The following is a 12,346-nucleotide window of genomic DNA, read 5'->3' on the forward strand; positions in this document are numbered from 1 at the left end:
CCCTCCAAAAATTGCAACCAACTCTGAGACCCAGGGAAAGGCTACATGTACAGTAGGTGAACTGAACGTTAAACAAAATCATGCTAAAATAATTAGGCTCCAATGTTTCCTCGTCCCCCACCAAATCCCTCCAAGCCCCTTTCCTAAATGTACAAGAACCACTGTTTCTTCATTTTCAGACTATTCAGGAGCCAAGTCCACCTTTTGCTTGGCAGCTATCACAGGCAGTGGCCTCTGTCACTCCGAATCATCAGGTTGAAAAGTCCCTGGCATGTGTAGAGGACTGAGTTCTGTAATGTGGCAGTGGACACAGCTCTGGCAAGACAACACAACGTAAGCCCTTCAAGGCAGGTGAAAACCATGTGCTACCAATTTAACTGGGACTCCAGACCATGGCTCCTCATGAAATGCCTTCCATTCACACTGGCTCTTTCATCCTCCAACATCAAGACATTATTACAAGCTGGAAATAGAACGCACAGAGCTTTAGTGCTCTGGGCGGCATAGGAATGGAAAAGGAGGCAATTGGGGTAAAACCAATAAACATTAACTTTTATCTCATCCCTAAAGGGACATATTGACTGAAGAATTAAAAATGAAGGCAAAGAAGTTTATCCAAAAGTACTCTTTTTTACAAAGGATTTTTATTACACTATAGCTAACTTCAAACGTACTCTCCTAAACACCAAAAGGTAATGCTTCATGACAGCACTGTGACACCACCTCACATGCAGGGGTGGGGGGCTACAAATCCATCATCTGAACAATCAAAACATGCGTCTGGCTGTAAAGATCACGCTCCATTTCTCCATATGTTAGGAAGAAAGAGCAAACCTTAGTGAGAAGAGAAGGCTGAGCACCTATAGTGTTTTCATTCCCAGCCTCCTCCTCAGACAACCCAACAGGCTTTAAGCAGCAAAGATAACGTAGAAACACCACATTCCCTCTTCAACCTTGAGGCTGGACCATTCTAGCCACAAAGGCCTGTGGGACTTTTAATAAGAATAATACCGTCTTGATAGTTACAGTTTACAAAGCACTTCACGTGTTAACAAGACTGTCTCCCCCATTTTACAGATGAAGAAACTGAGACTTAGAGAGGTGAAGTGATTTATCCAAAGTCACCCACCCACTCTCTTCCCAGTGTTTTGCATTCGTACTGTCAGCTAAACTATAAATTCTCTGAGGACGAGGACAATATCCTATTTTCTCACATTTGCCACAGTGCCAGAGCATGGTAAGAAACCAGAATATACAGCTGTGTTTAACTGAATGGCCCTCCAAGACAAAGCCCAATGGACCTTTGTAACCATACAAAGCTCATCTCACAAACAGCTAAAATCACACAGGAAAATAACGTGATTCTGGGTCACTTTAAAGTATATTACGTCCTCACAAAAAAGCATTTCATAAATATAAAATACGTAATTGCACAATTATACAGACTTTCTTCTTCCCTTTGCCACTACAGTCGTTCTAATAACATTGTGTTCTTAAGGCAATTTTGTTTTACAAAGTGCTTTCACACCTTATCTTATTTAGATCTAATGCTCTGAGAGAGGACAAGGAAAGAAAATATAAACTTAAATAAAACTCAACTGACATCTTTACTACTCGTTACACGTGCCTGTATTGGTTTTTAAAGCCAACAAACAAACAAATCCGCTGGCCTCACATGCACTACCTGTGGGACCATAAATTAGTATGGCCTTTCTCCAAGAAAGCAATGTGGTGAGAGGGTTCTAATCGTAAACATGGACACTTCTGAGTGAGCAATTCCACTCGGAGGAATTTGCGGCTAAGTGCAAAAAGACACAGGTAAACCATACTGCACACGTCATTTTGTACAACAGCCCCCAAACTGTGAAAAGGCCATCAGGAACAGACAGGTCAAGGAAAACTCTGATAGAGAGTGCCTTGCAGCCATTAAAAATTATGATGCAAAATCATATTTTGATCATTGAGGTAAGATATGAATACTAAAAGCACATAAAAGAACAACAGCACTTAAGAGTATATATGTAGGGGTGGCCGGTTAGCACAGTTGGTTAGTGCGCAGTGCTGATAACACCAAGGTTGCCGGTTGGATCCCCACATGGGCCACTGTGAGCTTTGCCCTCCTTAAAAAAAAAAAAAAAAAAAAAAAAGAGCATATATGTAAGACTGTTTTTCACAGCCCCCATATGCAAAACTATTTTTCTACAAGTGCAAGAATGTCAGTGTACAATTCCAATGGTGTTTATCTTTGTGTAATTACCTGATTTGAATGATTTCCTATAAAGTAAAAAAAAAAGCCATTTCCAAAAGGGGAAAAATGCGATTGGCCTAATTAGGTATGGGGATTACATGTGGATTTTATTTTTCCATGAAAATGAATCAATTACTGCAGTTACCACGGATAAGTGAGAATCCGCTTGGCAAGAAGAAACATCTCTGAAAGACCTGTCCGAGGCCTCTAACTGTATCGGGCTGGATTTCACATCCTGGGGTGTCACTGATAAAACGTGCAACCTCAGGCAAGTCTCCAAACAGTATCAGACACCTCAGGTCTTCTCAGCTATAAAATTCTGGTTTAATTCATCTTTTTCCACTAGATCCACAGCAGTTCTCTCCCACCACTAATTAGTATTTGAAATACTCGAAAAGCTTCAACTCAACAAAGTATTCCTCAACGGTGTGATGGCTTGTGAAATTCAGCCCCTGTTCTTTTGGGGTTAAAAAGAGTAAGAGACTTGTAAACATTGATTCCAGCACCTAGACGTAGGTGTGAGGAGTCAGGTGAACAGCAAGAAGGGACTTGGCTCTGCCAGACGGGGAAGGGGGCGGCAGGCCACTCAGTGAGGCCTCAGACAGGCCAGGTGGGCTCCCCAGCGATCCTTCACTGAGCAAGTTGGGGAACCAGAACGCACAGAGTAAGAGGCTAGGCTCAGCAACTAAAACGAGTGACAAGATCGGCCCGGGGCAGATAGAGGAAGAAGGGCTTTTTACACTGTGCTGACAATAAACTTGGTTTACACTTGATCCTGAAAGCCACAGGGAGAAAGGTCATGATCAGATTTTCAATTTCAAGGATTCCTGCTCCAGAATCCAGTTTAAACATCTTTGTGCAGATTCAATGCCACTCTAATCCTAATTCTCAATCTGTCCCTCTTTCTAATTCACCACCCAGACAAGCTGGGAGTCAAGTGTTGGATGATACAGGATTCAATAACCAAATGAGGGTAAGGATGGGAAGCGCTTACATCACCTTCTAATCTTTAAATGCATTTTGGAATATTTGTTGCTATTAATTTGGTTTATTAAAGGCAAAGTATAGAATTCATTTGATTCATTTATGTCTGAGTCAGCCAGGAAGGCTGCCGGCAGGCCTGACGTCTCCAGGTTGGAGATTTCCAACTGCGTAATACCTTGAGCATTTGTGCAGTAGTACACAGTTTACAAAGTGCTTTCACATCAAAAATTTCACTGGCTCTCCCAGCACCAAGCCTGTGAGGTGCAAGGACAGTTTTGCAGCTGAGGAAGCAGCTCAGCAAGGTTATGTGGCTTGCCCAGAATCACACAGCCAGTACACTGTAGGGCCAAGATTCCCAATCTTGTCCACGACCACAGTGGGTAGTACCCTCTATATTCAAAACAAGCCAGTCCAAATCTGAGGTATTTCATTTCTGAAGCCCATGAACTAGTAATAAGGCATCTACACAAAGCACAAAACTCTCCATATTTTAATAATGTCTATATCCAACTGCTGCTTAACAGAATAAGCATTCATTCAGTCCCCTTTCTGCAAACCTATGGAAGGAAGAAATGCAAAAAACACATGCTCAGTCCTAATCCCTTCTCATTTCCTCCTGGCACCTGTTTCTGCCCCCACAAGCACCAAACACTTTAACAGCTGGCAGAAATGAGAACCAAGAGATAACACACTCAACCATTGTAGATGAAGCCCCAAACAAAATGTGGTTAGGAAACAATGGAGAAAGAACCACCCAGATTTAAAAAGAGCAATAAAAAAGGTCTCCCAACATTCCGGATGATTCAGTCACGAGGTACCTGGGCCGCTGTCCCAGCAAACCAGAGGGTCTCCTGATGGAAAACAGACACACACAACCCACCCCTCTCGCTACTCCCCCCAACACACATAAAAAATATACAGTTGGAAAAGAATTCCTGGTTCTACTGGAGAAAATATGTGCATGAGGTAAGAGCTGTACTGTGAGTAGAGAAGGACAAAATTGTGGCAATGTCGTTTATTAACCTTCTAGGATTCATGGTAACTAAACACAGCCGTTGATAATATTTCAGTGCTCACTGGCCTTCCTCTTCAGGGGTGGTGGAGCCTGACCAACTTACAAAATTAGAACTTGAAATCCAATTTAGGCCTTTCAGGCTGCACCAGCTCTCAAGAACTTCTGCCAGTAGGGTTCCCCTTTCTAACACTCATACATCCTCCGAATATGAATATGTGAGTAATTATGTATAACGTCCCCATTACTCATGCTGCCTAATTAGCATATCTGGGAGGCCTTTGTCTACCGATGGCCCAGACCCTGGTGAGAATTTAAGGGCAAATGATTTCCCCTAGCGCCCCACGGTCCCCTAAGCAGCAAAGTCAGGGGCTACCATGAAAGTGCCAGAAAACAGTACCCAAGCCGATTTGTCACAGCCCTGCGAAATCAAACGGTTTCTCAGAAGCCTGGAGAGCTAATGCAGCCCACCCTGCCCCTCAGGTACGAGGGAGAGGGTGGGGTGGCAACACGTGTAAAAATACAGAGCACAAAAACCAGGCAGTCCCAAGGGGTACTGGGATCACAGCTCTTTTTCCAATGAGGACTCAGGGAGACAGCCAGCTGGGGATAAGGGGGTAGCTCCACCAACTGGTGTTTTAAAAAACAACAAACACAAACATGCACTTGAGACGGATACACTCCTTCTGTTCCTGGAAGCTGACAAACTGCCTTAACTTCCCCAACTTTCCCAACTAAAAAAACCTCTGTAGAGGCTGCCAGGCCCGTTACGGCCTTCTCCCCTTTGGGGGGCCACACTAATCATTCATTTTACCTCTATTTCATCTGGACTAAAAACTGGGGAGGAGATACAGCCTTTAACTCTCTGACCAGTGTGTATTCACCTCGGTTTTCTCTTCCGTAAAATGGACTGAATGAACATCCTTTTTCTCATGAGAATTCACTACGGAAAGAATAAATGTGGGTGGTTATTTCAGAACCTTCTCCTCAGGATGATTTCAGGAAGGGGTGGATGTCATGTAGCCATGTAGAGCGTTTTATACAATCCACGCTCTTCTGGCATTTCTTCACATGGCATAGAGCCTCAGGAGAGAGGGCAGCACCCTCACCTGAACAGTACAGCCTGTGGCAAGACACACAGTGGTAGAGAAACGAAACCCAAACAGACCAGGGGCCCAGGCTGTTATCCAGCCACTCACTCAGGCGTGACCTAGACTTTGTCCTCGGGGCAGGATTTATAGCTGTAAAACATGGGCCCTTTCCCATCCCAGCCATCCTAAGAGAACAAAAAAGATAAAAGCCACCTGCGAGGGGTGATGGGAACAGGAAGTCCTGGAAGCAGGCAGGGTTACTGGACCAGGAGCAATAAGGTGTCCAGCCAGCGCTGCCACTTCCTGCAAGGTTCAGCTCTGCCTTGAATGATTTTATTCTGAATGAGAAATGAAGGAAAAACCCCCTTTAAAAAAGTGTGAGGCTACCAGAACGCTATAGCATTGACTGAAGTACCAAGAAAAATTAAGACCTAAAAGGATAAGAAAAATCTGACTCAAATTGTCTACAAAAAGGTAGACAAAAATAGCAATACAAGATCATAGCTTTAAAAAACTAAAGCCATCTGAATTCCCACCTCCTTGAATGGGAAAGGGTTTACAGACAAAAGGAACCAGAGAAGCCAAGACTGGGGCCTGGAAAAGCAACTGAAGCCTGTGGGGGTGTCAGAGGAATGAAGAGAAGAATTACCTGGGAGATGGAAAGAAACAAGGTAACTGATTAAAACTAAACAACAGATTAAATTTTTCTCATTTCCAAGGCAGGCTTACAGATGTGAAATGGAACAGACCTTTATCAATATCTCGCAAGAAAATAGTTAGTTGCTGGATTACAAAATACAAGCTTCTGAACTCCATATAAATTAGGTGTAAAATCACTAATCTTTCTGCCCTCTGCCACTCAGTGAATGACACAATTGTTTTTCACTCTGAAAGGTATACAAATTACCTCCAAAGGACCACTCCTAGGTATGTTAAATGTCATGAACTGGATAGGGTGTCTAGTTTAATGTTTGGCGATTAAGGCTAAATACAACAGAAGCACACTTATCAGAGGTGGCAAGGACTACAAGTTGGTTAGCTAATGTAAAGTCTGTCACGCAGGACACTTTAAAAAAAAGTGTGTGTACATACATATATATGTATATATAAACATTTTAACTTAAACACATCAATGTACTGTTACAGATTTTTTTGAGAATTCCAGTGTTTCATATTATGCTTTGCTGGGAAGGGAAGGAATGTGGCCATAAATGAAGTTTGGGTTTTAAAAGCGCTTTTTATAGGGTTCTTTAAAATATTGGGTTCTTGCAAACCAATGTATGTGCAGAATCCTTACAGATCTTTCCCCAAGTCTTTTCAATGTCAGGCCCCCATCTAATTTAACAGTCTTATTCTTTTTTAGCAATTCACTTTTATCAAATGTTTCCAAACCATTCAACTTACAGTTGTCACACTCATTCAAAGGATTACATAATATTTAACTGTAACTGCAATAAGAAGTCTAACTGGAATAACCAGATTTGGAAACAAACAAGCTTCTAAAGGGGATGCCAGCCCGGCCAGGATGTGGGTGGGTAGAGGTTAGCAGAGCTGTGACCCTGGGGAAGACCTACCCATGGGCCAGTCACCTCATGAGGAACAGTACACCTAAGAGTCTTAGACCTCAAAACTTCTTAACTATTCAGAGAAAAATGTCACGAGTCTGGATCCTCAGACCACCATGATCAAGGGCAAACCACTCGATGAGAAATACTCCAGCTTAGCCTTTACCAAGCGTTTTAATGTACCAAGCTGTATATGACTTTCCCATGTCATCTTTGAAAGGAAGAAAAAAGAAACGGTTCTACTTTGAATGTAACAGACACCGATTAAATACCCCAAAAGATTTTCTTTCTGGAGAAAGAAAGTTTAAACAACATTTGGAGCAGGGTATATATTAAGATTACACTGGAGTTATTTCCAAGGCACTTGGAAGTAAGTCAACAGTCCTTAGCCCAGCAACGGGAACTGGTTTAACCTAAACTATAAGAGAAGGAACAGCCATTATATCATCTAAGTACAATTCTCGTTGACTATTTAGGTCAATGGTTATGGTGGACACATAAGTCAGATACCTGACCACAGTACAGTAATAATAACCCACGTAACAATAACTTAAATTGGATTATTTTTGAACAGAATTTATTTTTCTTTCAAATTTGACACACTTTGGACTCTTACCTTGACAGTATTCCTTCTGTAATCATAGCTGTTAAGTAGACTCTGTCCTACATTTGTATGACAGAGAGAAATGTTTCCACTACTAGAGACAGAGAAATGAAAGGCATGTCAACAGCCCAAGAAAGGAAAAAGACAACAATTAAAGTATGTGTACAAGTTTTTTGCCCCCAGAATTGGGTGCAAAATAACCTGACTGGGTGTAAAACAAGGCGGGGAGGGGGGGATCATAAATTCTACCACTATATTTTGGTGTATTTCTACTTTTTTCTTTACAATTTTATGTAATTGTAATTATAGTAAATCCCACTTTTGAATCTTGTAAGAAACTTTTCCCAGTTTTTTGAAAGTCATACTACACTTTTAAATCAGAAAATGAAATACTTAAAAAACTTACAGCCTAGTGGTACAAATTCTGCTTGAGCTGTCCTAGAAATCAAACTGGTAATTTGTTTTCATGCTAACTGCATAAATCATATCTTCATGTGGCAGAGATTTTAATTTCAAATTCATACCTGCTATGAAGCATCACAGATCAAATAGTTTTGAGCCCTGGATATCGTATCTGTTATTCTCCCTAAGAATAACCAACCAGTGGAGTGATGGAAATGGCAGAAAAATACCCATAGAGCAAAACATAAAACTATTTTTATTGTCCAAGTGGATTGGGGCTTTGAAAGGCAAATGTTTTCAGTTATTTAAGGTACTGTAGTGGGAGTTGTGCCCAGCACAATTAAGACAGGATTACATTGCAATTTATGAGTTTCTCAAGGATGTCATTTAATATAAAATGTAACAATCATTTCTCCCAAAGCCTGTCTGTCATCTACAATCCCACCCCCAAACTCTGCTTTGCTAAGGCAATATAAACTAAATGGCAACGCAGCAGGCATCTAAGGCTTTTGAGACCAATTTTAAGAAATGTGCTGCCTTCCACCAGCTAAAGTAATAATGCCACCTTACATAGAAAGAGCATACTGTTTTATATTTTTCACGCACATCATCACACGTACATGATCTCAGAGAAAGTGAAGTGGCAAAGACAGGTATTACTTTCTCCATTTCACAAAAGAAGAAACTCAGATTGCGAGCCTCTTGCTGTCTGGTTCAGAAGAACTAAACCTGGAACATCTTGAGACTTGAGTCCAGTGGCTCTTCCAAGCACAGATATCAATGGCAAGCCTTCCCTGGTCTGGCTCCCTAAAAATTACTCAATAGGCATGGAGCTGACACAGCGAAGAAGTGCCCAACTCCCCTCCACCCCGTACTGCACGGTTTCCAGAAAGAGCAAGTTTCTGCTGTGCACCATCACCCAGAAAGGCATCCCGCCACATCCTGCGAAAACACGTGAAACATGACTTAAAGTGACAAGGTGGCTGACTCCACATGTTCCTCCCATAAAGCAAAGCTTTCCCTGAATGAAGTTCCCTTGCTTTTCCAAAGCGTTGGTGAGCAGACCCAATTACCACAGTAGTAATGTCACGCCATCAGCAGACCTGGAAACAGAGAAGTGAAACCATTTCTGCAGGAAGGAGGCGTCTCCCCGCTGTTCCCCATCCGCTCAACGGATCAGAAACACAGCTAGGCGGGGGCACTCTTTTGGGGAGGAAAGGTTCCCAGCGCTCACCTGCAGGGCCGCGCAGCGTTCCACGGCGGAAGACAGAGGCCGAGCGCATCCTCCTCCTGCATCCCCCGCATCGCCGCCTGGAACCTCCGGCCCGACTTTTGACGTCACGGAGGAGGAGGAGGAGGAGGAGGAGGAGGTTCCACCCCGGCCCGTCCCTTTGTGACGTCACAATGACAACAGAACGCGGCCCGGAGCGTCCGGGAAACCGGGCGCAGCAGGAGGCGGGGGAAGGCAGGGGAGGCCGGCGCGAGGCGGGGGAAGAACCGGGGGCGGGGAGGGGGTGCGCTGACGTCTCGCCGGCTTAACCTGTTGCTCTCAAGACTGCGCTGGAGCCGCCGGGCCGCCGCCGCCATGCTCCGCGGTGCTCACCGTGGGGGGCGCCCGCTGCAGCTGTGCGCCCTCACCCCCTCCCCGGCACGCCCCCAGCCGACCACCGCGCGCTCCCACCTCTCCCCGGACACAGCAGGCCAGGCCGGCCCCCCGCCCCGCCTGCCCGCCTGCCCGCCTGGGGCCGCCGGGAGCCCAGAACTGGGAGCCCCGAGACCGAAGCCCGCCCCCTACAGGCCGCGCGCGGCCACCCAGCCTCGGCCCTGCCCGCCGCGACCCCAGCACACCCTCCCCTCCGCGGCAAGCTGGAGCTCGTCGAGAGCACGAGCTCCGCTCCCACAGCCTTAACTCGTGCTCTGCCTCCGGCGGCCGCCGCCAGCCACGGGCTTGCGACCGGACGCTCGGACTCCACACGATCCGCTGACTACCAGCAACAATAAAATCCCACCCCACACCGTTCTCCAACTTAGCAGGGCCTGGGATGGGGGCGGAGAGGCGGTCCTTGAGTCCAAGTTCTACCCCATTTGCTTTGTCGCTGCACCCGAATCGGACGTGCCCTGGGAAGGCGTCCACACTCCAAGGCAAGGGTGTCTCCATGCAGTTTCTACAGCCCGAGTTTAAACTAGTCCTTTACATTCTACCCGGCCCTCTGCAATGCGGATGTATTTTAATTCTTAAATTCTTAAGGGAACAGCTTTTTAAGTAGGACTTGATCATTTAACCTTGCATTTCTTTCATAGTTAAAGTTTACGTGTCTACATGAGGATCGGCCCTCTACAAAAAGCCATTCAGCTTTTCCATTAAATATATTTTTTACAAATATGCCCCGAAGGTCATCTCCCATTACACATATTACACTGCTCAAAAAGGGAAAATATTAACATTAATTTGTCGACTCAAGTTAAATAAAACTTTCTAATAACGTTGTATTATTCCTAATGTATGTTCATTTGGCCTTCTTTTAGAAAATGGGTTCTTTGATTTAAAGTATGCAGCTAATCACCGATCACTCGAGCGCATATTTGGTTAATCCCTCGGTCCCCCTCTTCCCTCCCTCCCCCCAAACTTAAAAAAAAGCCACCACACACAAAACAAAAACAGTCCCCATGCCAATCAAAACGTAGCAGTACTATGCACAAAACAAATTTAACTATTCCAAACCATTTAAATCTCTGAATAATCACCCAATTTCAGAAGCCCACTTAACAGGGAGAAATTATTTGTAGTCACTCACAAATGCATTCACGTGCCTACTTAAAAACATTAGCTATATTGTATGTCTTTTTCCCCTAAAACTGGAAACCATGAATTTTTAAATAAAACCAGTCCCATTATTAAAGTCAATCCCAACAAATGAATTCGCTGTAACATGATTCCCAACTGGTTTATGTAGTGAACCAGATAAGCCAAAACAACCACATACATTAAATTTGATGTGCCAGTGCAAGGAATAAGATCGCCATAATCGGACCCTGGATTGCAACTTAAAGGGCTTCAACATACATGCGTTACACGATTTTCCAAATAACATTAGTAATAATAACATAGGCTCATTTGCATGCAAAGTGCAATATGGGGCCAAACCCACCCCAGAATGCAGTTTAGTTACCTTACCGCAGCCCCCACCCCACTTCCAAGCTCCACCAAAATCCCTTGCCTTTCATCTAAAACTAGATTATGGTTGTGTCATTCGAGGTCAATTTATTCACTTGAGGTATCTCCACACCAATCTGTTTTTTTTCATCCAAACTAGGCAGACACGACTTTGCCTGAAAAGCCCTCTTTCAGAAAAGAAAGAAACAGCCTTATCGGACGCTGTGTTTAAAACCCTTCAGCTGCAGAATTATCTATAAACTTGACATTCACAGCCATTGCTTAAAACTGCAAGTCAAAGGATGTGTTGTTAGGAACACTTACGTATTTCTTCTGAATGATATTCCTCTTGGGTCTTTCCTTGCTCATTCTGAGATCCAAATGCTGATTGCAAAAGGGGACAATTGCTTCATGAATTTAAAGCCGTCAGAAATTTGCAAAAAAATATCCTGGTGGTTTTTATTGTTGTTGGTGGTGGTTGATCTTGTAATCCGACTTTTCTTCCTCTTCCCCCAAAGCCCGATTCGCCTTGAAATAAATCCGAAATTGGGAAGCAAAAAAAAAAAAAAAAAAAGAGCCAAAGACGAACGAAGCAAACAAAAAAAAAAATTCACTTTAGTAAAACACTCATAATGGAAAATTTCCCCCGAAACACACACACACAAAAAAAAACCGACGCCCTTCACTCCCCCCCTTTTTCCTCCAAAAACTACATCAGCGAAACGTGAAGGTCCTTAGTGTCTGATCTGTAGTTACATCTTGGAAAAGAAAAGGGAAAGATAAATAAAAAATGTTGGAAGTCACGTTTGTGCTGCAGCAGCAGTGCGAGCAGAAGAGTCAACTCCAGCGGCGGCGGCGGCGGCGGCGGCAGCACCACAGCGAGGGCTCGCCGAGTCTCTTTTTTCCAAGCCCCCTAACCAATGAGAGAGAGGCTATCCAGCCCAACTTTAAATGGACTCTGCTTTTATACAAGTTAGGGCTCCTCGGATAATTCCCCTCCGGAAGCTAGCCGAAAACTCTCACAGCTGAGCCACCAGGCGTCCGCCAACCCCGGTGCCGACCCCCCCCGGCCCAGTCCAGAGGACCCCCGCAGCCCCGTCGACTAGACACACAAGAGGCTTTGACGAACCCTTCCCGGGCAACCCCTCAGGCATGTCTCCCACGCCGAGCCTAGGAGTGGAATTTAGAGAGGCTCCCTAGCTCTATGCATGGCACGCTCGGTCGCTCCACCTCACCCCCTTTCCCCAGCTTGCCGCTCACCCCACAGCTGCCACACGCTAGCACTC

General features: G+C 44.5%; 1 protein-coding gene across 2 annotated transcripts in view; it reads right to left on the minus strand.

The window, feature by feature from the left end:
• The window catches only part of JARID2 (jumonji and AT-rich interaction domain containing 2), a 253,854-nt gene extending 241,811 nt beyond the window's left edge, over nt 1–12,043 (minus strand). The window contains exon 1 of one of the 2 annotated variants that reach the window (XM_019742971.2): nt 11,385–12,043. In XM_019742971.2, coding sequence (XP_019598530.2) covers nt 11,385–11,429 — 45 coding nt within the window. In that variant the 5' untranslated portion in view covers nt 11,430–12,043. Of the gene's footprint in view, nt 1–9,140; nt 9,281–11,384 lie in introns of those variants that run through there. The other variant, XM_074335194.1, reaches the window with a different exon arrangement.
• Between the last annotated feature and the right edge of the window lie 303 nt (nt 12,044–12,346).

The sequence above is a fragment of the Rhinolophus sinicus genome, linkage group LG06 (assembly GCF_036562045.2).
Source record: "Rhinolophus sinicus isolate RSC01 linkage group LG06, ASM3656204v1, whole genome shotgun sequence".
In the NCBI taxonomy this organism is placed as follows: domain Eukaryota; kingdom Metazoa; phylum Chordata; class Mammalia; order Chiroptera; family Rhinolophidae; genus Rhinolophus; species Rhinolophus sinicus.